This window comes from Alternaria viburni (genome assembly GCF_023758015.1).
Source record: "Alternaria viburni strain BMP 2772 chromosome Unknown scaffold_7, whole genome shotgun sequence".
NCBI classification, from domain to species: domain Eukaryota; kingdom Fungi; phylum Ascomycota; class Dothideomycetes; order Pleosporales; family Pleosporaceae; genus Alternaria; species Alternaria viburni.
This window is the reverse complement of record NW_026055776.1, coordinates 170,107-196,952: the sequence shown is the minus strand read 5'-3', so window position 1 is coordinate 196,952 and position 26,846 is coordinate 170,107. Positions and strand designations below refer to the sequence as shown.

At 52.7% G+C, this 26,846-nt stretch overlaps 11 protein-coding genes across 11 annotated transcripts; 4 read left to right on the top strand and 7 right to left on the bottom strand.

The window, feature by feature from the left end:
• Positions 1-124: 124 nt before the first annotated feature.
• On the bottom strand, positions 125-1,469 carry J4E79_004018 (uncharacterized protein; the record flags this gene model as incomplete). Its single annotated transcript, XM_049352908.1, has 2 exons — positions 125-1,208; positions 1,261-1,469. The coding sequence occupies 2 exons, from the start codon at positions 1,467-1,469 to the stop codon at positions 125-127; spliced, it is 1,293 nt and encodes a 430-aa protein (XP_049212287.1).
• A 939-nt stretch (positions 1,470-2,408) lies between these two features.
• J4E79_004017 (uncharacterized protein) lies at positions 2,409-2,870 on the bottom strand (the record flags this gene model as incomplete). Its single annotated transcript, XM_049352907.1, has 1 exon — positions 2,409-2,870. The coding sequence occupies one exon, from the start codon at positions 2,868-2,870 to the stop codon at positions 2,409-2,411; it is 462 nt and encodes a 153-aa protein (XP_049212286.1).
• Positions 2,871-3,860: 990 nt separating this feature from the next.
• On the bottom strand, positions 3,861-5,659 carry J4E79_004016 (uncharacterized protein; the record flags this gene model as incomplete). The annotated part of the gene is made up of 2 exons (XM_049352906.1): positions 3,861-3,898; positions 3,919-5,659. The coding sequence occupies 2 exons, from the start codon at positions 5,657-5,659 to the stop codon at positions 3,861-3,863; spliced, it is 1,779 nt and encodes a 592-aa protein (XP_049212285.1).
• A 606-nt stretch (positions 5,660-6,265) lies between these two features.
• J4E79_004015 (uncharacterized protein) lies at positions 6,266-8,952 on the bottom strand (the record flags this gene model as incomplete). Its single annotated transcript, XM_049352905.1, has 5 exons — positions 6,266-6,633; positions 6,693-7,011; positions 7,068-7,330; positions 7,406-8,762; positions 8,815-8,952. The coding sequence occupies 5 exons, from the start codon at positions 8,950-8,952 to the stop codon at positions 6,266-6,268; spliced, it is 2,445 nt and encodes an 814-aa protein (XP_049212284.1).
• A 456-nt stretch (positions 8,953-9,408) lies between these two features.
• J4E79_004014 (uncharacterized protein) lies at positions 9,409-10,260 on the bottom strand (the record flags this gene model as incomplete). Its single annotated transcript, XM_049352904.1, has 1 exon — positions 9,409-10,260. The coding sequence occupies one exon, from the start codon at positions 10,258-10,260 to the stop codon at positions 9,409-9,411; it is 852 nt and encodes a 283-aa protein (XP_049212283.1).
• A 727-nt stretch (positions 10,261-10,987) lies between these two features.
• Positions 10,988-11,956, top strand: J4E79_004013 (uncharacterized protein; the record flags this gene model as incomplete). The annotated part of the gene is made up of 1 exon (XM_049352903.1): positions 10,988-11,956. One exon carries the CDS (start codon positions 10,988-10,990, stop codon positions 11,954-11,956), a length of 969 nt encoding a protein of 322 aa, XP_049212282.1.
• A 368-nt stretch (positions 11,957-12,324) lies between these two features.
• Positions 12,325-13,647, bottom strand: J4E79_004012 (uncharacterized protein; the record flags this gene model as incomplete). The annotated part of the gene is made up of 1 exon (XM_049352902.1): positions 12,325-13,647. One exon carries the CDS (start codon positions 13,645-13,647, stop codon positions 12,325-12,327), a length of 1,323 nt encoding a protein of 440 aa, XP_049212281.1.
• A 245-nt stretch (positions 13,648-13,892) lies between these two features.
• On the bottom strand, positions 13,893-14,737 carry J4E79_004011 (uncharacterized protein; the record flags this gene model as incomplete). The annotated part of the gene is made up of 2 exons (XM_049352901.1): positions 13,893-14,661; positions 14,712-14,737. The coding sequence occupies 2 exons, from the start codon at positions 14,735-14,737 to the stop codon at positions 13,893-13,895; spliced, it is 795 nt and encodes a 264-aa protein (XP_049212280.1).
• Positions 14,738-15,160: 423 nt separating this feature from the next.
• On the top strand, positions 15,161-18,811 carry J4E79_004010 (uncharacterized protein; the record flags this gene model as incomplete). The annotated part of the gene is made up of 3 exons (XM_049352900.1): positions 15,161-15,207; positions 15,259-18,069; positions 18,121-18,811. The coding sequence occupies 3 exons, from the start codon at positions 15,161-15,163 to the stop codon at positions 18,809-18,811; spliced, it is 3,549 nt and encodes a 1,182-aa protein (XP_049212279.1).
• Positions 18,812-19,304: 493 nt separating this feature from the next.
• Positions 19,305-21,019, top strand: J4E79_004009 (uncharacterized protein; the record flags this gene model as incomplete). The annotated part of the gene is made up of 3 exons (XM_049352899.1): positions 19,305-19,461; positions 19,577-19,604; positions 19,654-21,019. 3 exons carry the CDS (start codon positions 19,305-19,307, stop codon positions 21,017-21,019), a joined length of 1,551 nt encoding a protein of 516 aa, XP_049212278.1.
• Positions 21,020-23,635: 2,616 nt separating this feature from the next.
• Positions 23,636-24,671, top strand: J4E79_004008 (uncharacterized protein; the record flags this gene model as incomplete). Its single annotated transcript, XM_049352898.1, has 2 exons — positions 23,636-24,218; positions 24,271-24,671. The coding sequence occupies 2 exons, from the start codon at positions 23,636-23,638 to the stop codon at positions 24,669-24,671; spliced, it is 984 nt and encodes a 327-aa protein (XP_049212277.1).
• Positions 24,672-26,846: the final 2,175 nt, after the last annotated feature.

Here is a 26,846-nt window from a genome sequence, read left to right as displayed (position 1 = left end):
ACATGGTGCGAATCTGGGTCTTTCCGGTCCATTTCAGCTCAACGAGGCAACGACAAGAGAGGTGGATGAACGTAGTCAAATCAATAAAAACATAGTTACAGATTACGCGAGCTTATCCAACAGACTAGCAGTGGGTCTTCGACAAACCATCAAGCTGACTATAGGCAGTCCAAGTGCGCTGGTCCAGAGGTCCGGGGATCTTTGTCATTTTGTAAGCCTGACGGAGGGTGTCCCAAGAGCTTTGATCAGTAGATTCGGAAGTCTTTGACCGTTTCTTCGGTTTCTGCTCCTGACTTTGCTCATCTGATGCCTCCTTCTTGCCCTTACTTTCATCTGTCTCCTTGGTATTTTTCTCCTCGACTTTCTCATCTTCTATCTCATCACTCTTTCTCTTCTCACCTTGATTCCCTTCCTTCTTCCCCTTCCTCCATACGACCCCGACAACGCCAATTCTCTCAGGTGGCTCGTACAGCTCAGCAACTGGCCCTGGTCTGTTGGGTAATCTTTCGTATATCAGAGTCGAGGCCTCAAAATCGGTGCCACCTTGGGTCTCTGGATTATGAGTGAGCGGGTGTATGTCGGTTCCTGGAAAAGGGAAGAGATGGTGATCGTCATTGATGAAGTAGTGTTTTATTGGTGGTGGACTGTCCTTCTTCTGTCTGCCTTTTCGAGGACAGGTTGTCACACATGCGGTATAATGACCCGCTTGTGTGAGGTTACCGGAGTGAATGATTTTGCTGATGAACTTGTACCGGAGCTGTGAAGACGGTGGACTAACGTGTGCAGTGAGATCGAGCTCGTTGGGGATGATGATGGGATGCGTATTCTTGATCGGCAGGCTTTGGTCGTCCTTGTCGAATACTTGTTCCCCATCTTTGTCAAAAGAGTTCAGTTCTAGGTTAATGCGAAGGTACTCGGGTGCGGCTTCGATCGTTTTGAACTTCTTGACATCTCCCGTATGATTGCAGGCTCCGCATGTTACCGGCATATCTTCGATGTCCAGCCATGTCGAGCCTGCCAGGGCAGTCTGCAGATCAGGATGATTATGCCCATTCTTTGCAATCATGACGTTTGAGAAGCCAAGGTCTTTGGTGATGTCGTAGTCGTCGATGGAGTGGAGGTGTGTACAACTGCCATGTGTACACCGCATTTCTTCATGCCGGGTCAGAGTGAAGAGGTAGTTGAACTCGTCCAGTCGTTGGTGATTACTGTTGAGACAGTCAGTGATCTGTACACGGGTGGAGTTAAGAGAGTACTTACCCAGGATCGATACTGTCTTTACACGCATTTAGCAACCTCATCAAGAACTCATCGGAATCTTGCTGGCCAGCAGCATTTCTCCTGCGCCCATTGCGGTCACTGGCGCTTTCTTTGTTAAGCTTTCGATTCATGAAAGCATTCTCTGATTCTCCCTGCGCTTTAGTGAGTCCAGAGGAGCTGGGGGGCTCAGTGGACCAGCGTCTAGCCATGGCGTTCAACGCTTTGACGCTAGGACGTGTGTGGGGAAAATTCATAGAAGGATTGTTTCCATTTTCCCGAGCATTCGACCAGTAGTCCAAGACAAAAGCCTTTACCAAGCAGGCTACGCATTGCTTAATGCTTTCGCCCATCTTAAGGAGCACTTGGTCCTCCGTTTGATTCACCGGTAGATGGCGATTCGGATCGTTTGCGCGACAAGTCCAATCCGCGCCCAGAGCTGCATCGTTATGCTGCTTTATCCAGCTGCAGAACTTTGGAAGATGGACGAGGTTTTGCAAAGCGCTATTCATGTAGCAAGAGTTTCCCGAATTGCCAATCCCGCGGGGCTGCTTGTCGGGACGGCCTTCTGGCCATCTTTTGCTAATTACATTCGTAATCGCAGGTCTGCGAGGGTTCCTTCCACGTGGCAAGCGAGACCGATGGCTTCGGGGAGGAGGTGCGGGAGGGAGATGTATAGGGGCGGTGGCTGCTTGGCGCCGCGTAATCGGAGGCATGTTGATCTAATGCAGTCGATAACGGTAGATGATGTAGGAATTGATGCGAGATTGCGATAGTCTCATGAAGATTTTTTTTTGGATGTGATGACTTCCCGCGCGTCGATAGTTCTTCCATCTCTTTTGAACTATGTTTGCACGGGCGACAATGGGTAGCCTTTCTCTTTGTTCTATTGTCGAGCTGGCCATTGTGGACCTTGTCACCAAACGGGCTTATTGATCCTTGGACAGGATAGCTCAAAGAAAGTGAAAGTGAAAGGCAATATGTGATGGGTGAATGTGACTGGATTGGCTTCCTCGAGATGTTAATCTTGGCTCACTCAACGTCGACTGCTAAATCGGAGATGACCTACATGTATTACGCGCATTGCAGTAGATAGCGATGCAACAGAGTGACTACATTGCTGTCTATACATCATCTAAGTTGATGTACCTTTAGACCTGCTTACCCTTACCTTTTCCCTCGTATTGTTCCTCTTCGTCATCCTCCTCCATTCTCCTCTTCATTTCTTCCACCGCCGCTCTTCCCCCCTCCTCCCTCTTGGCAGTGCATTCATCCAGCAGTCCCTGAAGCTTCTTCGCCCTCTCTGTATCACTCAACTTCTTCTTCCACTTCTCGTTCATCTTACCTGCCAGCAAAGTATCCTCAAGTTCAAACCTTATCAGGATGGTGCTTGCGGTAGGACTGGGTGTGCTATCTTTGCTCACGGTAACGAGGTCGTTGTCCTCGCTTTCGGACGTGGTGACTCGCTTCTCTTTGGGTGGAGACTCTGAACTGGAAGAGGAGCTTTCTTCCTCAAAATCGGACAGGACTTCCTGGTCTGGCTCGTCGGGGGAGTGTTCGCTTGAGTATCCTGCATTGGAAGCGTTCTTTTGAGGCGTGTTCTTTGGTGGCATGTTGTGAGGATGGCTCAGTTGTGGTTCCACCTTCTATCGCCTGTAGCGGGCGTATTATATGCAGCAACATGATTGCTAGACATTGCGAAATAGGCGTCACATGCTAGTGACTCCCCTCAAGCCTGACTTGCGTGCAGCAAACACACTCATGGCAACCACATGTAGTCGTCAAGCTCAGTTCTCCGCAAACGACGACGGGGTTTTGCGCCAAGGTAACCAGCCTCTTCTGAGATACAGTCTCGCTCACAGCATTGTAGTCGTAACAGTAAGTCTTTTATTCGTCTTCGTCCCATGCTGAGCATCATGGTGAGCCTTGTCGTTCTATAGTGCGAACCCCCCAGATCGAAGCTCGAAGTTCGGCAGGTAGCTTAGAGAACAGAGGGAAGGTAGCCGCCATGATGGGCTGTTCATAGGGTTGCGAAGAAGATAATGCGCCCTTCGGTCGGATTGGAGCCTGGTCTGGTGCGCGCCGGTCATCGAAGTTGCATTTTGGTTAGTTTTGTGAAGAAGCGTGAATGGGATGTACTGTCATCGGATTGAATAGGAGCAGACCGTTCGCGCGAGACAGCGCGCGTCGACTGCTGTAAATCCGCCAGGATCTTCTAGTAACGCCATGGCTCGAGATATGTCGACTTATTTGTGATGCACGACGCGCGAGCGAAGTAGACGCGTCGTGGCCCGGTGGGTGCTTGCCCACACACGTCATTACCCAGCCATCTTTGTATCCAACCAAATCGGGTTAGCTCTCAAATCAACCCACCATCATCCCGAGGTCATCATCATTATGAGCAGCCACTTCAAGTACATGAACATGCTCACTCTTGCCAGTAAATTCATCTGTGCAAATCCAATCGTGCCATTTATGTACCGTCAAGTTGTGACGCAGATCACCAAGGGCCACCCATACTCTGGGGGTATCCACCGCCCCTTCCACCATGTTCAAACCCACGATGCGACGGCAACACCGCACTTTGTCCGCCATGAAAGTGACTACCACCATAGTCTTGACCATGAATATGGCCTTGACCCTGACCACCAGTGTACATACCTTGCGCTGGCATCTGGCCAGGCACCGGCTGAGCATACGCAGCGCCTTGAACAGGACTCGGCATAGGCCCCTGTGGCAGTCCCCCTCCATAGCCTTGCTGCGGCATCTGATGCTGCTGCTCAGCCCCATTATATGCCAGGTGCGACCCCCTAGTCTGCTGCGTATTCTGTCCAAACCCATATGTTCGATTAGGTTCCGGCATCGCAGCCACCGCAGCCACATTAGTTGTAGCCGTCTTCCCCACATCTTTCGGTGGGTTCAGCGCAAACCCCCAAGTCCCCTCCCTCAACTTGCCCTTAACGAATCCAACTTTCTTCGCCACACCTTTAGGCATCTTACTCTCGTCGCATCCTCCAATCGCCCATTCACACGCCTTGACAACCGCGTTCCACATCCCTTTCTCCGTGTCTCCGAGCACAGGGCTACCTTTCTCCTGTCTTACGCGCTCTAGCACGGCCATCATGAGGCCCTGAACGCGGTTTGTGACTTTTTCGAGATCCTGGGATGACTGTGGGATAAGGATGTGGAAGGTCGCTGGGCTGGTGGGTCGGATTTGGGATTTAGTGAAGGCGATATTGACGGGCGCTGCGGTGTAGTAGTCTTGTGCGGAAGCAGAGGCGGGACCGACTGCTAGTCTGGCGAATGCAGGGACGCCTGCGCCGTGGGCTAGAAGGGCGAATGGGCTATCTGCTAGCTGAACAGCGTGGTGTATGGCTTCGTCTTTGCCGGCTGCACGACACTTGCTCTTCTCATAGGTTTCTTTGCTCACGCAAATTCTTGCCCAGTGTTTCGCTTTACCCGCATCGAGGTGCTTTTGCACCATCTTGACTGCGTCACTGCCGTACCTGCCTTCACTCGCAGCGCGGAGCCGGAATGCAAAAGTAACGAGCTCATCTTGCGCTTTGTGGAGGTGAGGCCGCGACAGCGAGGTAAGGAGGAAAGTGTTGATGTAGTATGCGTAGTAGTACACATACGTACCGAGATACTCGAAGTTAAGCAACTGACTAGGTGCATCGAGGAAGACAACGGGTATGTCTAATTTCTTCGCGAACTGTTCCAGGCGCTCGAGATCCGGCAGTTTGTTCGCTCGTCCAGACACCGAAGGTGCTATTCCGTCTGCGAGGTTGAGAGACCCCGTGATGGTGATTGCAGATAAAGCGGATCGTAGAGGAGATGTTGTCATGTTGATCCACTGGAGCAGGAAGTGAAGTACAGCGCCGTGATGCCAGACTATCTTCTTCAATCCGCCCATCTTCAGTACCTGCTCAACTGCCGTGTTGACTCTCTTCACCGTCTTCTCGAGCGCTTCCTGCTGTCCGGACAAAATGCTGTTATCCCATCCCCTCACTATGACAATCTTGCTGAACACCGCCACGGTGCCTTCGAAATGCTTCTTGCCATCAGTTCCAGTCAGATACTCAACCAACTGGCAGATGCGACCGAAGTTGTTCCTACTTCGACTCTCTTCAGCAATGATCAGCATACTGCCATCACTTTCGTTCGCGCCCTTGTTCTTGCGCACGCCGAGGTCGCACAGCTTGGCGATGACCGACGTGAGTTGGAGAAGGCTGTCGATATCGGAGTCGGTCTCCCAGATATGAAGGACACCTGGGTCGCAGACCTTTTCGAGAGTGCTCTTGGAAGCGGCAGCAAAGGACGACTTGTACTGATCTGGCATCGACTGCACCGACTTCTTAAACGCGTCGAGATCGCCTGACCAAGGGCCGTTGAAGGATGTCATCTTCTCGCGATGGTGATGTTTGCGCCGATGGTGAGAGTGTGACTGAGATTTGTGATGATGGGGAGAGGTGGCGGGACTGTTGGGAGGCTGCGCGGGATGCGAAGTGTTGCGCGGCGGATGGGTCGGAGAGTAGCGATCGATGAAGCGGTTGATATAGTTCATTGAAGGCCTGCTGTTGTTGTACTCGTCTTTTTTAACATGGCGAAAGGTGACGGTTGGTAGTTTGTTCATGACGCGGCGTTGGCTGTTGTGGATGTGAAGGAGTAAAAAGATGGACCTGCAAGATAGACACGTGAGCGCAAAGGCGGACGCTTACATTGATTGATTGCAGTGCAAAACGAGGATGACAGCGAAAGTAGTGAAGCATACGCCTTGCGCGTGGCTACCGGTGAAGCGACAAAAAGTTCAATGTTCGGCCAAGGCGTGAGGTGAGGAACAATATGCAAGATAAATATGAAGATGCGATTCGAAAATCGCACGTGTACCTGACCTTACCACCGGGGTCTCATTGGGTTCGAGCAGTCGTGATATACCCGCACAAGTATCCAAATGTGCCGTAACGCCGCCCCCAATGAACAATTAAACAAAATGAGACATGTGCCGACTTTACTTGCCAACACCACCACCGTGCTCCAAGATAGTCTGCTTGTCGAGCTTCTCCACCTTCCTGCTTAGCAGTGCACGTAGCTCAGGACTGATGACCCTCGCCTCATCTTGCTCCTCTTCACCAACCTGCTTGCCCTTATCTGTGCCGGAAGTCGACGCTTGGTCTTTCGCTGGTGACGCACTTGAGGACGTACTTGGCCCGGGGCCAGCGACGATCGCAGCAGCCAACTTGCGTTGTCGGGCTTGCGGAGCGGAGGGAAAGTTGCCTTTCTTGTCGATTGTCTCTACCGTTCGCTGAAACCTCTTGAAGAGCGATTCCGCGCGAACGAGCGTTGATTCGAGATCCATAGTACCGGAGAGCTCGTTGACTATGATAATGTTAGGATCATTCACTGTTAATGTGGGCTGCTTTGATTGTATAGCTTACCATACTTGAGCACCTCATCGAAGTGCTTCAGGTGCGCCATAATCACATCTCGGTGCTTTTCCAGAATAGCTAGTGCAATGAAGATGTGAAAGTTGCTGCTCTGGTAGTCGGCCCAGAGCGACTCCCACAACCGCAGAACATCTGGCCACTCGAATTCGCGTTTGTACCAAACGAGCAACATGCGGAAAAAGAAAAAGAAGTTCGTCGACTCAGCGGACTGAAGGTGAAGATACAGCTTGGGGTCCATGAGCTGCACAAGGTGGTCGAGTGTCGTGAGTTGCTTGCGCATGCCCGACTGGTCGCGTAGGAAGTTGCGCTCCTGTATGAGCGTCAGTCCTTATACTTGTTTACAATGACCATCGAATCAGTACATACCATGCGCTCCATGAATCCAACAAAGCCCCAGAATGCAACAGCATCATCCTGCATGACAGCGTAGATGGGCGCAAGCAAATCGCTCATGCCCTGAACGTAGCCGAGATCCTTGTTGTATTCGTTGTACGTAAGAAGCATGTCTTTCATCTGCTCCAAGTGAACGTTGGTGCCAGTTTCCGCAAAAGGCGAGTCGGGGTCCGGGTGAGGAATGTCCTCGCCGGCGAAGATGGGAATATTGCGATCTGTGCGATGTACATCTTTCTCTACACAACGGACCCCATAGAATGGGACAAATCAGCCAGGTTTCAAGCAAGGACGTAAAGTGCAAGGATGCATACCTATTCTGTTCTTTTGTTCTCTCCACCATTCCTCTTGCTCTTCATTCTGATTCCCTTCGACCATTCGCTCCCACCAAGCGCCCTTCAGCCGAATGTACTCATCGCGCCTACTGTTAATGTTCGCGCGACGCTCTTCGTCGGAGCTATCCCAGTCGTAGACCCCGAGAAGGAACAGCCATGCTTCTTTCCTCACGCCATCATCAGGGTCAAGACCTCCATGAAAGACGCGGTCTTTGACTTCGTCTGGTGTCAGTTGCAACCGTCCCTTGGGGTCGAAGAATCCTTTCCATTCTTCCAACGTGACAGGTTTTCTTCGGTCGGCCATGGTCATCTTATCCATGTCAAGAATCTCGAAGTCGCCGACATCGCTCTCCTCCATAGCCAGAACGTCCTTTGCTGTCCATATCCGCTGGTTCCTTTCTCGCTCGCTTTGTTCTGCAATGCCCATAGCCCATCTTGCGAGGTACAACCGTGCGCTGTCGAACTCTTCTTGTAGTGTCTGGACCTCTGGGTTCTGAATCAGGCGTCTAACCTGAGGCGGAATCTTGGGGTTGTCTGCGACGGCTTGAGCAGTCCTTCGCGTGAAGGTGGTGACCTGGCTAAGCTTCTCGAGGAAGTTCCATCTTGCTTCCTTGAGCGCCTTTGTGACGGGATCCATCCCGCCGTCCCGTTTACCAGACTGCGAAGATGAGGCGTCTGCTTTGCCTTCGGTGCTCTTCCTTGGTGCAACGTCTTTGCCGAAGGATCGCTTGTCGTCTTCCGAGGGGTCGATAAGGTATATGCTTGGGTCAGCACCAGACCGTTCGACTGCGACGTATCTCTTGAGCCATCTCAGCACCTCGTCGCCGCCCCAGAACATGCCGCCTCCGTCGCCAAACGGATCGAAGCTTTCCTTGGCCAGCTTCTTCCGCTGCATTATGGTAGACTGGCACTCGCTATCGTGGAAGAAGAGCGCAGGGAAACTGTCACCAGCCCGAGTATTGATGACGACGCTGCCAAACCACCATCCGATGCTTGGTGGCCGTATGAGGACTGAGTATATCTCGCTGACAGGCAGGGCGAATGCATATCCGGGAGTTCCGGCATGTGTAGATGGTGTGGGAGGTGGAGGTACGAGGTATGACTGTCTGGGAGGTGATGACGAGTCGGATAGATCGACCTTGACGTATGTATCATATGCATCGCCGAGGTTTGACTCTGGTATCCAGGCGAGGAGTAGCGATGACGCGTTCACGCTGCGAGCGGAGGAGGAGGAGGTTGGACGCGTGTCGTTAACGGTTCGGTTAGACTTCTGCTGGACGAGAGCGACGAAGCCTGGGATGTTGTCTTTGGAGGAAGGCGAGGGATGCACGTAGACCTGCACATGTTAGCCTACTTCCATCATGCTGCGTTGGATAGGCTTTACGTACCTTGCTCTTGGTGTATAGTAACTTCACACCCTTTCCGCTGCTTGTATGGCGGATCGTGTTGTATTCGCCTTCTTCGTCGTCGCTCAGGTCGTAGAAGCTGGCCGAGGGCGATGGGGGCGCTGGGGCCGACGAAGTCATGCGGGGCTAGGCGGCGTCCCAAAGACGCGGAGTGGAGGTTGGTGATGGGTTCCGAGTAAGATGGCCAGATATTATGTGCAGGAGATATTCCAAGTAGTACGGTGGTAAAGCAAGAAAGAGGCGCGTACTCGTTTGGCGCTATGCAGTTGCAGGTGATGCTTGCGGGCAGTGACCTGCGCCCGATGACGCTGGAGGGCCGGGGCTGTGGCTGTGTAGCGTGCCACCCGCGGGGCAGGGAACGCGTTGCCCCAGCCCTATCGCATCGAGTAATGTGCTCTAGTCGCGACACTGTGCGCAAGATAGCTCTGAACAAAACTATGCTTTGAAGTTATTATGAGCTGAATGTATTGATTAGGTATTCGTCTATGTGGCCAGGTCTACAAACCCCATGCTTCCCACCCAGTGACGACCAAGATCCAACTCCGTTACGCCGTGCTGCATACAACAGGTAGATGCTCAACGCATGCGCGGTCCGCTTGGCAAGCCCATACGCCCACCTTGCGGTCCGCGTTGTGGTGGAGGTGCGCCGCCGCCGTATCCTCCACCTTGGGGCGCATACGGATCATCGTTCCCGCTCCATGGGGAGTTCGACGACATGCCAAATGAGCCCTGTGGTCTCCCGCCGCCGCTACCAGTACTTCCATAGCTGTGACTCCGATCTTCAGGGTAGGGCGCCCGTCCAGCTTGCGGAGACGATTGCGAGTTGGCGGATTCTGAAGAAAGTCCACGCGGTGCTGGGCTCTGTGACCGTCCCCATAACCTGGCCTTGAGCCTTTCCTGTGCTGTTGTGCCCGACCCTGTACCCGCGCTCGGTGGTGGTGAAGCTTCTGCTTGTGAGCGTCCTCCCAATGAGCTTTGGTAGCTCCCTGCTCGTTGGCTGGGCAGTGGTCTGCCTTGTATTTGAGGGTCTGGCGTCAACGAGTTGCCCATGGGCCGGCCTTGCATGGGACGCGCTCCACCGCCCCGTGCTCCTGGCCCTCGGCGAAGTGACTGTGGTTCTTGCGGTGGTTGTTGTGGCGCGGGATTATCCCAGAGGTCGTTCAAGCCTCCTCCTCGGCCTGCTGTTTGTGCTTGTGCCTGTTGTCGCGAAGACACGAACTGGGCGGGCGCAGGCTGCGGTGCCTTTGGGTCGGGCGGGAGCCATTGCGGAAAGGGCCGTCCTTTCTCTGTGTAGTATGCGCGAAGAACTCTGGAAAGATGCGAGTCGTCTTCTGTGTCGCCGTCTGCTTCGTCCGAGAGGATTTGTCGTCGCAGATTGTTGTAGCGCGAAGTCGTGTTCGTAAGGAGGTTGTTTAGGTAGGACGACATGATTGTGTGTGCGATCGCCGTTCGAGGGTGTGGGCGGCCGATGCGCGTGGTGGACACTTTATGCCGTCGTGTCGGTGTTGGAGATTAGTCGTGGTGCGAGGCAGTCGGGTCGCGCCCGGGTCGCTGTTTCCAATTTACTGGGCGTTTGGGAGCAAGACCCTGGTTACCAACACCACACTCCAACATTTCTTCACCCCAAACCTTGGCTACTCTTCCATTACTCGTGATCCAGCCAGTTCATGCCAATATGCGTAATCGTTCTGGAGCCGATAGAATCATCTGAAGCGCCCCTCGTCCGCGGTACACATCTTTGCGCGCCCAGCTTCAATGATCGTAATCAGGCGCGTCGCCCGACCGCTTCATGTAAAGCAGCACGTCCAGCCATATCCTGAATCTTGAAACACCGCGAGTCTATGCTGCCATTCGTGGTGGGGCACTGGTTGGAAAACATGTACTGAAGCTCTTCGAGACTTATGCGCTGCTCTACCAGCCACACCCTGACGTTTGTGTAGCCTGCTTACTCCAGTAATTTAGGACAAAACTGGCACGAATGGCGGGGCAGCATTCAAGAACGCCTACGGCAGATCTCCACTACATGCGCAAGCATGCATGTTGCCACGAACTAGCGCTTTGAGATGGCAGCCTGAAGGGCTGAAGGGCGTACTTCAACTTTGAGATTGTATGCGAACTTAAAACACCACATTCTGACCTGTAACGCTTCCTAACAATGGAGTTGTCATCGAAGAAGATGTCTTGGGAAGAACGAAGAGAAAGAAAAAACCGCGAGATCGCCGAGGCTATCGCCAACGTTCAAGATGAAGCCACCCAAATCGACATTATCATGAAGAAGCGAGGATGCTTTGGACCGAGCGAAGACAATAAATTCTACGCAATAATACAAGACTACTTAAACAACAATACCAATGCAAAAGACGCTACGAAGAAACTCCTCGACTTCATTAATAAAGCCATCCTCGAAAATAGAAAGCACCTCCCCTTCCTCAGCATCTGGTACTCCATAATCCACTCCGCCAAACGCCTCTCTTTCCGCGACACCAACGGTCTTAACAGGCTCGTCACCCTCATGAAGACGATAAAAGCCAGCTTTCCACCCCCAATTGCCAAAGATTCAGACATGTACACCTGCCTCCGCCGCTTCGGCATGGCCGCGCGCGAGAGTATAGACGACTGCCCCGGAGGCCAGTGTGGCTACATGACACAAGAAGTGTACGCATACGCCAACATGCTCTACTTCTACGCTCTCATCACGCGCGAAAACGTCCGCAATTTCTGGATATATTGCATCTGGCAAGTGCGCAATGCACTGGAGACACCACACGAAGACGATGCGAACGGCACAGCGATACAGAAATACAATTCTTTCATCCCCTCCGCTGCGGTCTGGATCTTTGCTATGGGTAAACAAGTCTACGAAAGAGAACAAGACCTCACCCCAAAGAAGGCGACTGAGGGGGATCCAGGTAGTGGTGGTCCGTTATGGGATGGTAGAGCGGAGTTTAGTAAGCAGAGGTGGGCGCTTTGGAAGAAGAGGTTTGGAGGACTTGCTGAGATGAAGGGGTTGACTGAGGAAGTTAGGGCGATGGCAAAGGAGGCTGCTCAGAAGATGGATTGGATCGATGGTGGGGCGAAGGAGGATGGTAAGGGGCCGAGGCATTACGCCTGTCTGGATATATGACTTGTTGCATAAAGTGAAGTTGAGATACATTATCAGGCAACCTACTACAATGAACACTTATCCGTATCTCAACACTTTCAGTCGGTCCTTCGCTACATTAGTAGTATGACAGGCATATCAGCTAGCGGGCGGACGCTCCCGTAGACCACGCTGTGGCAGGCATCGGAGTTGTGTCCGCGCAAGTGGGACATGGCTAGCGATCGTTGGCGGGTCGTCTAAACCCCGTCACACTTCAAGTAACGCGAAGAACGAGCAGAAATGAAGTGAACTTGTCTTATCAAAGTAGATTTTTATCTATCGCCAGGGAAGTGCTTGTCAGTAATGGACCTCTGCACGCACCTTTCGCCTTCCAATTCGCTGGATTGTCTCTAGTAGTCCTCCATCTCGTCCTCCCCTTGTGCTGAACCTGCATCCTTAGTCACACTAGCATCTGGCTCAGCCGCGTAAACCACCTCTCTCATAGCGACGTCTCGAAACGGTACGTCTACCATGTCCAGACCGGTAGTGCGCAGATCCATCTCCAGACCTTGACCACCCGACGACAGCAATTTCATCTTAGGTTCGATATCCTGAGTTCCCTGGTCGCTTCCTTCTTCGTCGTCAAGATAGACCCATTCATTTCCGCGATCAAAGGCGTAGAACTCTAGACGCGGACCGTACAGCAACATGCCGTGACCGTTCTGGATGTTGCCGCCTCGACACAGGGCATCGGTGAGAACGTCGCTGCGGTGCATGGTGTTGCTCGTGGAGAGGCGAGGGACTTCGTCGAAGTTGTCAATCATGATGGCGAAGTAAGTGTACGGATGCTGCTCGTGCGTGACGGCGCCGGTCTCGGTATCCGTTGCTATCGTCTTGCGCATGACCACGAAAGCGGCGATGTCCTCAGGCGCGATATGATCCCACTGCAGGTTGAAGAGTTGCGTAATACCTTGGGCGTACTCTGCTACCTTGGCGTCTTGCTCTTCTCTCTCCGCCCTCTCGAGCTCCTTCTTGGTTGGTACTTTACGGCGGAAGGCCCTGCCTTTATTCTTGTGGAACTCTTTCCAGATATCTGACTTATCGTCGGCAGCTAAGATGAAGTACATCCCGTACTTTGCCACGGGTCCGGGGGAAGTGGGCACCACCGTGTAATTATGTGACGGGGGGTAGTAGTGCGTGAGGAGAGCAAAAGCAAAGGCTTTGGCGTACTGCATGCGAGTTGCGTTTGTCGCAGTTGACAGTGGTCCATAGTGGGACAGATAGGCGACGTATAAGGCTTGAATACCGGGTATGTTGTTGATGGAAGTCTGGGTGAAGTCGGGGATCTCGAAATCAACCAGAGTCTTCCAGAAGTCTGGGGCGAAGTCTGGCTCTTCCTCTTGTATATCTGCAGTATACTGGTGCGATTCTTCAACTGCAACATGGAACTGGGCATCACTCGATTCCATAAGATGTGGTGTGCTCTCAGGTGTCATAGGTCTGTGGTACCCGTCGTAGTGAGCACCAGGCGGCATTACATCAGACATGAACGTGTCGTAGCCATTCGTGCCGTGGTTATGAAAGCCGTAATGCGGAGCTGAGGTCTCGTCTATGTGTTGTGGTGTAGATTGTCCGAACCTCTCCTGGAGATAAGGATATACCGGGGCGTATTGCGAGCCGACACCAGAAGCGCTGTCGAAGTTGATATGCTCTTGGTTGTAGTTCTGGTCCATGTTGGCAGTTGAGTGAGTCGTAGAGTGTAAGTTGGTGGAAACAGGTAGACCAAAACGAAGCAGTTATAGTCGACAAATAGAGGTATTTGCTAGCGTAGAATCGGCATAGGTAAAGGTAGCCTCATGGCACAGGTGAAGGGTGCCTATGACCAAGCAAGTATTACTTGCAGCCGTGAGAGTCATGCGTCTGATGCCAGTCTCGTTCGTAACGCTGATGAGATAATAAAGGTGTGCAATGATGCGCCTCATATCGACCCATCAGCAACAGGTTGAGTCTCTATCACAGTGTCTTCTACCACACCATCCATAGCCTCTGCTGCCCCGTCTGTGGCCCCATCAACTGCCTTCTTCGCTTGCTCCTTCGCCTTCTTCTTGAGCTTCTTCTCTCGATTTCTCCGAGTGTTCTTCTCACGCTTGGCTTCTTCCTTCTCTTGCGCAAGACGTGCTGCCTCACTCTGCTTCTCTTTTACCGCCTGGAGCTTCTTCCGTATCGCTATGCGTGACTTCTTGCCCTTCCTTGTGCGCTTGTGTGCCTTATCCTCGACCGTGACGAGCGTAGGAGGGTGACCGACCAGGACCTCCTTGCTCATGCCGGCCGGCGATATGGTGCGCACCTTCCATGGCAGGGCGCAACCGGGCCATGGCTGCCGCGACAGCTCCAGGACGCTCCTTCCCTCGATGGCGGCCGCTCTGAAGGCGTCTTCCTCCTCGCTTGTGGGCTCGTCGGCGAAATAATAGCTCCGTGGCTTCTTCAGAATCAGTCCTGGCTCTCCGCTATCGGCGCCTGGCGATGAAATTCTAATCTTCAGCGATTGTGGAGCAGCGTTTGCGGGCGCAGCGAAGAGCCGCAGCTCCGTCTCGTCTTCGTCGCTTTGCGCGATGTCGTGAATATCATCTTCGGTCGTGGTATAGGTAAACTCGGTGTTTATCTTGGATCGCAGCAGCTCTTCGAGATCGGGGTCTGGCGAGGATTGTCTAGATGATATGGGCGACTCCAGCTCAGCGCGGCGAACCCTTGGCAAAGTCAGTATGCAGATAACAGGCGCACTAGCGAGTCGACCCACCGCTTCGCATCCGGCACTTCAAACATGGCGCTGTCGTATGGACGTCGCAGAAGTTGCTGTCTGAAAGTTTGGTTGTCGCGCATCGACTGGAATGCGGGAGATCGGCATTTGGCTAGACAGGTGACTAGCGGAACTGCACGATCGCTTCGTCACCTGGCAATAACCACGGGCGCATCTCGATCGGATTCTTCGTTTCCCCCCATGCCAAAAGAAATGCAATTGCCTTGGAATGACCCGCGGAGCAGGATATCCGCCGCCTAGCACCAATGCAGTTACTATGTCACTCAAAATGGACGACAGCGGCAGCCACTCGCCTGCAAGAGGAACAAGCACCCTCGCTGCCGCCAGTCGCAAACCCCCCACCGTTGTGCCTCTGCCTTGGGACTGATACTCTGCTATGTTGTGCTACTAGAAGGACATGCTGAATCCCCCACGAACATACTAGAACCATGGGCTACTCGTGGCCAGAAGCAGCCCGCGAGCGCGATCTCCACAGGTTTGGGTTATGCGATAGAAACGCTTCGGCTGCAGCTAAGGATGCTTACAGGTACTACCGCCCATGGCTCGATGCACAGAGCCTGGTTGACGCTGCCGACGGTTCTGGTAAAGGCCTGACCTACTCTGGCTTCCAACCCCAGACGTCGCGCGATCGATCACTGACTGCCTTTGCGCAGCTCGCCACGCTTCGACTTGACACCCGGCGGGCAATGGTATCGCTGATCGACGCGCACCACCAGTACATTCTTGCCGAGGCCACGCGAACTCTCTCGCTGTTCAAGCCTGTCGCCGAAGAGCCCGAAGACGAGGTCTGGCTGGGCAACGCCATCTTGACCAAGACCGATGCTGTCTGTTACCATACCTTCTCCTCGACCTACACTGCAAAAGAGGACGATGGGAGCACCTACACTGGCGAATGCATGGTCATACCTGATTGCAGACTAGATGCAAGATTCGCCGATAGGGACTATGTTAAGGGTGAGCCTGGTGTGAGGTTCTACGCAGGCGTCCCCATCATTACCAAAGCAGGCCACCGCATTGGCGTCTATGCTGTATCTGATGAGAAGCCTCGCGATGGAATCAGTGCTGGCGAATTGCGCTTCATGCAAGATGTTTCCGCCGCCGTCATGGAGCACCTCGAGCTGGCCAAAGACAGCATGGACCGCAACAAGGGTGAGCGCATGGTACGTGGCTTGACTCAGTTCATCGAGCGCTCCTCTTTACAGGACAGTCGAGAAGACGGCAACCGGCCCACCACTATGGAGAAGCAGACCGAGAACGCGCGCTTACTAGCCCTTGACGAAGAAGAAGGCCACAACACGTCTGTGCCTGCCAGACAAGCTCACCGCAAGCGTGACGCCGAATCCGACGCAGCTCGTATCTTCCACAGCGCCGCTCGTATAATTCGCGAGAGTACTGAGGCCGATGGTGTCGTCTTCTTCGACACTTCGACCGCTGGGATAAGAACCCATCTCTACGACTACAACCGCACAGCCGGTAGCAGCGACGAGAGTGCGACACACAACACTGATACCGGCGACTCAACGGCTTCACGAAGGCACAAGAAACAGACAGTCGTCGACGCGGATGGCGTATCCGATGCAAATGGGACTGACAGCAAGGCCTGTCCTGTGGTCGGACTATCTTTACGCGAAGGCAATGCGGCCCTAGTGCACACAGACTTCAGCTTCAATGAAGCTGCCATGGAGCGCTATATCCATCGATATCCGTACGGGAAGTTCTTCAACTACAATGAGGATGGCATGGGCATCAACTCTTCTGATGAGAAGTCTGAACGTTCCGAGACAGAACAGTCGGATCGCACAGTCGACGAACCCGCCGCTAACACCAAGAAGACGCGCAAAAAGCGAGAAAGATTCATCCCAACCGAGTTCCTCAAAGTTCTGCCAAAGGTTAGGAGCCTTATCTTCCTGCCACTCTGGTGCCCGGCTACGGAACGATGGATTGCTGGTGGCTTTATCTGGACCACCCAAGCCGGAAGGTTGATGAGCCCGGATAACGAACTCCCATATCTCCAAGCATTCGGGAACTCAGTGACCAGCGAAGTAGCACGACTCAATGCACAGAAAGCGGATCGTGCCAAAACCACATTCATTGCGTCTATATCACACGAGCTGCGTTCGCCCCTGCATGGTATCCTTGGATCTGTCGAGTTCTTACGCGAGACGGTGGCATCGGCGTACCAAGAGTCTTTGGTGTCTTCAATCGAAACTTGCGGCAAGACACTGCTCGATACGATAGATCACGTGCTTGATTACGCCAAAATCAACAAATTACAGAAAGTCTCTGGTCAGAACAAGCGAAGCCTGGGGCGAAACAAGCGACAGCCTTCTGATAATTCGATTCTTGGTGTTACGTCCGACTTCGATCTAGCACAACTAGTCGAGGAAGTTTGCGACACTGTGTGTGCTGGTCACACGTTCAGGAAGACACATCACATCAAAGGAGCCGCAATCTACGATCAAGCTGAGAGCAAGGCGGCAACAGCGTTCCTCCAGGACACGAATAGCAGCAACGAAGTGGCAGGCAGAGATACACATGGCTCTGTTGCTGTGTCTTTGATCGTAGCCCCATACGTCAGTTGGATCGTGAGATCGCAGCCCGGTGCTCTGCGACGCATTGTGATGAATTTACTTGGGAACGCGCTCAAATACACCGACTCTGGCTATATTGCTATCAACATGATACAGCAAAAAAGCTCCGCCAACTTCATGGACCTATCTCTTAGTGTGGAAGACTCCGGTCGCGGAATGTCGCAGGAGTACCAGCGGACAAAGTTATTTTCGCCATTCAGTCAAGAAGACCCTTTCAGCTCCGGTACCGGATTGGGTCTTTCGATCGTCAAGCAGATCATAGAATCCCTGAAAGGCGAGATTGAAGTAAGGAGCACGCATAACGTTGGTACTGTCATCAAGATCAGCATACGTCTACCCATTGGCTCCAAGGCGAATGCCCACCAAGATCATGCTCTTGTCAGAGCACCCCAAGAGCTGAAGGGCACATCTGTCTCCATCGTTTGCGACATGACTAACACGCAAGGTGGCGAGCGGGGGCTAAAAACCAAGGAGTCCATGGAAAACGCTTGCAAGAACTTTGACATGAAGATCGTCGCCTCGAAGCACGCCAGCACTGACATCTCGGTCACCGACATCGACTTTCTGCTCATCGACTCACCTTCTCTCTACCAATTGATGCAGAGCTCGAATGCCAGTCGCAATAACACATCACCGCTAGGAGTAGTTTGCGTTTGTACAGATACTGCAGAGAAAGTAGCAGCAGAGACTCAGCTTGCGAGACAAATCGAAGCGCTTGGCTGGATCCTTGAAATAGTTACACAGCCGTGAGTATTCCTTACGCAAGTCTGAGACCAATTTACTGACGACACGCACAGCTGCGGACCTCGAAAGCTCGCCCGGACACTTCTATCGTGCCAGAAACGCGCCTCACAACACAACAACGAGCGACACATCAGCCGATCGATGAGCTCCTCATTAGTTCAGCCCGACCTTCAGTCTCTTGCACCGCCTCGTGCCTCGGCTCAGCGAAGTCTCAGTGACATGTTCCCACAAGATGTATCAACGCGAAAGGCTGACGAGGCCGCCGGATACCCTTCTCCACCGCCACCGCGTCCCTTCCCAATAACTACCACCCCCCTGAGTCCCACCCACAGCGAAGGCGGTGAATACTTCAATCCACGTGTCCTCCTCGTAGACGACAATGCCATCAATCTGAAGCTCCTCGTCGTGTTCGCCAAACGGCAGAATCTACGCTACGTGGAAGCTACCAATGGTCTCGAAGCATTCGAAACGTACAAATCAGAAGCCATGTCTTCTTCACCGCCAGCCCGCCCTTTCGACTTCATACTCATGGATCTGAGTATGCCCGTCATGGACGGTCTGACAAGTACACGTAATATCCGCCAATTCGAGAGCAAGAACGGCTTGCCGAAATCGCATATCGTCGCATTGACTGGACTCGCGAGTGCGCAGGATCAACAGGACGCGCAAGAGGCAGGTGTGGATATGTACCTTGTTAAGCCTGTCAAGTTTGCAGATATTAAGAGGATCTTTGGTGGGAAGTGAACGTAGTTTTCGCATGTTCTTGATGGCGTTACTCGCGGTTTGGTAGCTTGTCTCACGATGGTGGCATTATTGGTTGGGCATTGCGAGGGTATTCTGGATGGACTTTCGCATAGTGGTATGGAAGTGCTAGGTTGACATATGTCCCTAGTTAGGGTTAAATTCACGATGTTCTTAACGATGAGCTTCCTGACGCAATCAAGCCACGCAATCCACGGACGCCGAACGGCGCATTCGTCCCGTCTCGTCAGAAACTTGATCCTGCAGGAACACGACCCTACACCCCAAGGTGGATGCGCCCGCGTATATGACCAATCAAACGAGGGAACGAGTAGTTAGGTTGCAGCATGGATTCACGCCTGCGGCTAATCTACCACCGGCATCAGGCGCCCAACGCCCTGCTTTCAAATCCGTGTGTTAGCAGTCGCGCACATAGGTACATGAGTTCTTGATTGATGTTTTTTCTTGTATTGTGCTTGTTGTCTCGTTATCTAATATGACGAGCCCGAACAGCGTAAAGAAACGCAAGACAACCTATTATTCCGTCTTGATCATCGGGGCGGGTGCAACAGGTATTGCGGCTGGAAGTCAACTAAGGCAAAAGCTCGGATTGAAAGAATTCAAAATTGTTGAACGCCAGTCTGGTATCGGAGGTGAGTCAAAAGAGCGATCTCATGATTGCCTTGATTGACGATCGGTGGTAGGGACTTGGTGGATCAACAGGTACCCAGGAGTAGTAAGTCTTATCATGCACGATAACCGGAATAGCACTGACTGTAACGAAGCAATGCGACGTGTAAGCGATATTGTGCGAGCTCGTAACGACAATTATTGAACATCACAAGGCCTACTTCCCTATACTCTTTCTCCTTCGCACCAAACTACGTTTCGAAACGCTTGTATCCCACCGGCGAAGAATTCCGCGAGTATCTTAACGAGATCTCGGACAAGTATCAATTGGCCTCTCACATCCAGCTAAACACCGAAGTAAAGGAACTCCGCTGGATTGAGGCCGACGCGCAATGGGAAGTAACACTCCAGCACCTGATCCCTGGAACCGGCGATCTTAGTACCCGAGATCGAGAAGACAAAGCAACCGCTTCTGGTCGCGGGTCCGTATACCTGCATGAAGAAGTCGTGCGCGCCAAAGCAGTGATAAGTTGTGTGGGAATCCTTGTAGAGCCGAACCCATGGCCATCTTCCATCCCAGGGCGCGGTACCTTCGAAGGCGACGTCTTCCACTCTGCACGCTGGCGCGACGACATTGATCTCAACCGAAAAGACGTAGTAGTACTCGGAACCGGCTGCAGCGCCGCGCAGATAGTTCCATCGCTACTCAAGGAACCCTATAAAGTTAAAACACTCACTCAGATCGGCCGATCAGCACCCTGGGTAATGCCACGACTTTCTGAGCCTTTCGGAAAAGAAAATTACGCCAAATACGCACCCACGGTCTACAAGTGGCTTCCATTCCTCGGGTATGTAAACCGCGTCCTGATATATCTGCTGGTGGAAGTCATTTGGTCAACCGTGTTCCAAATGAAACACAAGAAGTGGCGGGCTGCGATCGAAACACAACAGTTGGCTATGATGAAGGAAATCGTGCCGGAAAAGTACCATGATATCATGACGCCAGACTATCCGTATGGATGTAAGAGACGCGTCTTCGATACTGAGTGGTTGCCCAGCATGCAGAACTCCAAGTTTACGCTTACCAATCGTCCCATCCAAGCTGTGGATGGTAAAGAGCTCATTCTGGGTGCCGATGGGAAGGCTACATCCGGCCAACAGCGCATCAACGCCGATGTCATCATACTCGCCAACGGCTTCGAGGCGACCCGCTGGTTGCACCCACTTTCAGTCTACGGTCGCGACGGAGCAGCCTTGCAAGAAGTATGGAAGCAGCGTGGAGGCCCGGCTGCATACATGGGTATGGCCGTCGATGGGTTCCCGAATTTCTTCATCGCGGTCGGACCGAACACGGCGAATGGCCATCACTCACTCATCCTCACGAGCGAAAATACGGTCTCGTATATTCTCAAGATGATCAAACCAATCCTGAGCGGCAAGGTCGACCACGTCGAGGTGAAGAAACGGGCCGTCACGGCGTGGACTGAGAATGTCAAGAAAGATCTGGAAAAGACCGTTTTTGTGGGTTGTCAGAGTTGGTATATGGATGAGGAGGGTTACAATTCGACCATGTATCCGTAAGTTTTCCGTCTCCGGGCCAAGTTTTGCCAACACATGCGCGGTACTAACACGATCTGTAGTCGCTCGCAAACAGATTTTACGTTGAAGTGTATGTTCCCGGCGCACGCGGATTGGGACGCTTTCACGTCTTCGGAGTCCAGAGTCTCGCTCCAAGGAGGCAGTTTTGCTGCGCTGGGCGCGTCTGCTGTGGCCGTTGCGGCGGGCCTGTGGTATGGTGTTGCGAGGTACATATGATACGTCGCATCCCAGAGCGTCTGCCGATATATGCGGTGTCGCACAAAAGAGCTGTTTACCCCTCTTGAGCGCGCTCATCGGTGACTTAGTCAAGTCTTGTTATCTCTGGGCAAATGCATTGTGAGTCGCCAGATCGTCAGCACTAGCGCTGTGATGTGCCCACGTTGCTACGGCGGCTTTCGGGATTCTTGCAGCAGAAATGCATCATGCTTGATTGCTTCTCCCATAGCACTCACCGATCATCCAATTTGTGTTGTGGTGTTGCCGAGGGTGGGCCGCGCCTTCCCATTGAACGCGGAATCACGCGACTTCGCGTAATGAGAAACCGCGAAGGACCTCAACACGCGCTTCAACGCTCAGCGCAGCTTATCCATCCTTCCTCAAGCGTCTGTTTGACTGCATCTTTGCATGCCCATTAAATTGCGCGACACCGACCTGCATTGTCATCACTAATGCCGTCGCAATGACCCCACCCTTCTCCTCATCGCCGTTTTTTGTGAGAGCAAGCTTGTGCCATCTCACCCATCTAGCAGCCGCATCTCGACACACCCCAATCATGCTGTCCAACGATATCATCCAACTCCATGCCGACACTTGTTCATGTATTCCGATAGCTGACCGGGGAGGTGCCAGCGGTGCGAGGCGGAAGAGCCCGGAGGGTGAATGCGCAGCCATACATGGGTTGTGGCGTTCGTCTCGAAGATGGAGGGATAGGCGTGGATGTCGGTCTCGCCTTCTGTACGACATGTGCGGGTTTTCGCGTGTGATTCGGACACTACGTCGCATGTCGCGACCTCGAGGCGGTGGGTGGTGCTGTTGACAATTCCACTGCCTCAATAGCGCGAACGAGCGCACATCACAGATAAGCGGTATGCGGGTGGCGCCATCTCGTTCGACGGCTTCACGCTGTTCGTCGAATTCAGAAATTCCATCGCCCGACGCAGAGGGCTTGAGTCGCAAGCGTAGTTGCATTCGCGAAGTTGGTGGGTCATGAGTAATTGCAAGGGTGCAATTCGGCAAGAGAAGGTTTCGCTAGAGGATCGCCTTCTTGGACTATCCTTATAGGGATTTCCACTTTCGGGTCTCCGACATGCATGTCCGCAACACCATCAGCGCTATCGCATCGTCAAACAGGAAGCCGACTATTGGGCCTGAGATAATTGGCTGTGGAGTTCAGGTTGTATCTCTAACAGTTGACAGGGCTCGACAAAGACCCTGCGTGAGAGCTACGGAGCGGCCTTCCCTCTCCGAAGCGCAGGATTGCAAACACGAACGGATCTCAGTCTCCACCTTACTCAATCAATTGGCAACGTCGAAAGAGCTCTATCAACCTCTTTTTACAAAGACTTATTGCCATCCGGCAGTGTCTAGTTGCAAGCTTACCTGCCGAAGGCGAAGCCAACATGCGCGACACGTGCTAGCCGCACCGATGCCAGGAACCTCAAGTCGCTAACGTTAGCCCATTATCAACCACTTCGCGACTCTAGACTTCATATGGTCAGGCTCACAAGCCCTGCCCTGCGCCTCAAACGCAGGGCGTCCATGGCCCAAACCGCGGGGCCGTGTTGATCATCGTTTATCGGCACTGCCGTTCCTCCACGTTCACTAGTCTGAAGCTGTCTTGAAACAATAAACAACACCCCCACATCTTTCTTTAGAACTCTCTCGTTTCGACAGAAAGGGGTATCACCTTCCAGACTAACGGTCCGTTTGCTAATGCGACACCAGAAAACGTTCATCGGAGGGTTAGGCTCTGCAAAGCAGTATCGATGTTGTTCAGCACAATGCAGTACCGGCAGCATTGCATGCATCTCATGACTCTGAAGCTGCTGCGAGTGAGATCCACTACATGATCGCCACGCAGAGTTGGCGAATTATGGCACGACGATCAACGACCATGAGCAGATGCACCACATCTCGTGAGGTGAATGACTGGGAACCACATCGTAAGCTTGAGCATAACTGGCATGTTCGCTAAAACATGTCACGCTTCAAGCAGGAGCTTTCCACCGGTCACATAGTGGCGTATATCCGTACTCCCAAAACAGTAGCGGTGGGTCTTCCTCACCATTGCTCTAGCGGCCTGTCACATCTATTCCAGCACCTCTCCTCAACGCTTACCCATGGGATTCGGGGTCAGAGGAGACAGCTACTCATACAGTGCTAGGTGTAAGCATGAGTCGCGGCTGCTATTCTTGCCGCTTCTCAGAAACATGTTACAGTGTATAAGAAGAAATGTTCATCGCTCTCTTCTTACCATTATCATCTCAGGTCATCACAGTCATTCGCTCTTCGCTTCTCGGCACTTCTCAACTATCCTATCATATTCTTCATCCTACTAGACACTCACTCGATAGGACCACTATCTTCTCTTCACACATAATGTATATTCGCAACGTCCTTATCTCTGGCCTTGCGGCTGCCAGCACAGTCCAGGCCTACTCCAACTACACCATTCGGGAAGAAGACTGGACCGTCCCAGCACCAGTACAAGAGAAGCGTACTCTTGCAAAGATCTTCGGCATATTCGACGGCATCTTCGGTGGCGGCGGCAAGGAACCTGCGCAAGAATGCCCTGCTGTCTGGACTCAAATTTCTTCTACCCTCACCCAACAATTCCTCGGGGACGGCCAATGCACAGATGCTGCGCGCGCTGCTATCCGATCTTCATTCCATGACTGCTTCAACGGCGCATGCGACGGTTCTCTCATCCTCGCCAACGAGTGCTCGAACAATGAGAACCGCGGTATGGAGCGTCTTTGCGGTAACCTTGCCAATGTCGCCTCCCAGACCAAGGTCGGTGTTGCCGATCTGATCCAATTTGCCGCCGCACATGCAGTCAAGACATGTCCTGGAGGACCCACTATTCCCGTCAAGGTTGGCCGCAAGGACTCCAGCGAGGCGAATGCTCTCGGTGTTCTACCTAGCGGTCACGCCAATGCAAAGGACTTAGTCGGGCTCTTTGGTAAGCATACATCTCTAGTCTTCAACATGTTCATAGCTAACAGCTTTCCCAGCGCAAAAAGGCTTCTCACCCTACGACCTCGCCGCTCTCATCGGCGCCCACACCGCTGCCAAACAACGCTTCACCGACCCTTCTAAAGCTGGCTCTGCCCTCGACTCCACTGTCGGCACCTGGGACAACAAATATTACTCCGAGACCATGCGTGGTAGGGCTCCTTTCACACTCCCTTCCGACAAGAGCCTTGCACAGAACCCCCTTACTGCCGGCCCGTTCATCGCCTTTGCCGCCAGCAAGGGTATGTGGGACTCAGCATTCGTAAGCGCAATGGTCAAGATGAGCATGCTCGGTGTTGAGAACAAGGGAGACTTGATCGACTGCACAAGTGCGCTGCCCGGTGGTAGCAAGAAGAGGGATGTCAGGAGCCGCAACCTCTTCGACCGCCTCAAGTGGTAGACGGTGTGGGTAATTTGTACGGTGTGAGCATTTTCGGGCGTTACGATACCTTTTTATTATCTCCTTATGGGCACTTCACGACTCTCTTTGATGGTACATGCTAGTCATGTTTTCTTATATATACCATATTCTAGCAAAAGGATAGGCGGCGGGTAGTATGACACAGTAGTACGATGTCATTAGTAATTCAAACAGTTCACGAATACCTATTACGTTTACCCATCACATTCTCATGCTCGGAATAAACTGAACAGAACTTTCTGCAGAACGCACCAGCGATACAAAGTGCGCGAAGTAGAACAAAGACGTTGATGTAGGCGTCTCGGCTCCCTGATAGCATCCACAGTGTTCTTCTGCCTCTTTCTAGTAGTCAGTAACGCGTCTGACTACAATGATATAACGATACAGTAAGACCATGTATTCACCATCTACACATGCGATCCTTCGCCTATGTTCAACGTCAATGCCGGCCAAAGCGGCTCAAGCTACCTCCTCCTTCAACAGGAAATCGAACACGGTGCCCTGAGATAAGTCTTGGATCTTGAAGCGGGGCTCAAACATTAGAATGGGCTGTTCGGTGATGACAACAGTACGAATACGACCCTCCACGCTTCCTTCTTTTGCAGCTACCTTAATGCTTGGAGCGAGCCTTGGGGTCCTCCTGCACTCTTTCCTTCTTGTCGGTCTTACCCTTCTTCTCGGACGCCCTTTTGTCGCGAAAATCGGCTGCATTGTGCAGCGTCTTGGGTTTCTTGTGATGACGTCCAGAGCGCTGGGACGAAGGCGCTTCTCGTTTGGCTGCTCGAGGTCGGTCAGAAGCCATGGCGGTGGCAATATCTGGTGACAGCTTAGTGGATTGAGCAATTTCAAAATTACCATTTTCGTATCTACGAACGAGAGACGGTCAGGAAGAGGCTGTCCAGTTCGTGCGGGCAATAGTGAGCAATGAATTCCAGTCCCAATCAGGCTAGCGCGTCTGCTTGCGTTTGCACTACCCGGGCTCCCTGTATAAGAATCCTGTCCTCTCCGCCTCCAGCTTCGACCTCAGCCAACCTGATCCCCATGGCAGTGCTACCTTCTACTTCGCCTTCGCACTGCATACAAAAGCGGTGGCGCATCGACATACTAACAACTTCTTCCATCTTTTACAAAGCAGCTCTTTCAATCGTTCCCACCCACACTCACACAGCGTCAGGTGTGCCACATATGACTCTGCGAGGGCAGAACGTCTAGGCTTAAGGGCCTAGGCCTGATGATCCAGAAGCTTGTGTTGCGACCCACCAGCAACACCTACTCGATAGTAGCGATGGTGCCAGGGGGACTCTCTTTCTCACGAAAACCATCCCTGGAGAGTGAGCTTCAACCCGAGACGGTCTGTGAAGTGCGGTCCTGGATACGAAGCATCCACAACGATACGGAGATCTCGAGATCTAAGTGTGAGCTACTTTGGAGGCTCACATGAACGAAACGAACGACGGAATCCATCTTTTTTTTTTCGTTGACGTTGCTGCCTTGAGCAGTGCGTTGAAGAAGAAATGACGCACATGCGAGTGACCGAGAGGAGAGCATCAGTCTTACGGACCTTATTCACGTTACATCGCATGCGATGACGTAATGGCGTGGTTATAGAGAAACCTGGGCTGAGCGACAAGACATGCGCCAGTTGCGGATCGGAAGAGAGGGGATGGGAATGAATGGAACAATTGAGACGCAGCACGCAAGTAGCCCAATGACGAGGCTGCCGACCGCGGACAAACGGGAGCCATGGATAAGTAAGGAACTGAACACAGAAGGCCCACATCGCCGAACATGCCCCGCGCTGTGAATAACATCAGCCCCAGCACATTGAAGAGGAAGGGACGACACACAACTTACCAAAACCACCCATATACATCACCCTAACGCCACTGACGCGAATTACCTCATGCCGCTATTTCCCAACGCCAACCTCCCAACTTCCAACATCACATGAACAGAGACGAAGAAACAAAGATGACGAGATAATTCCTATAACCCCCATCATACCTTCCCCAGGATATCTAACCTTCCTTCCTCGCCCACCCATACCAAGCCATCCATCCCATCATCCAAACATACCCATCCGTCACCTTCCCTACAATAACAGTACCAAGCAAAAAAACGACGCCAGCGAACATCACAAGGACGCAAGCGATG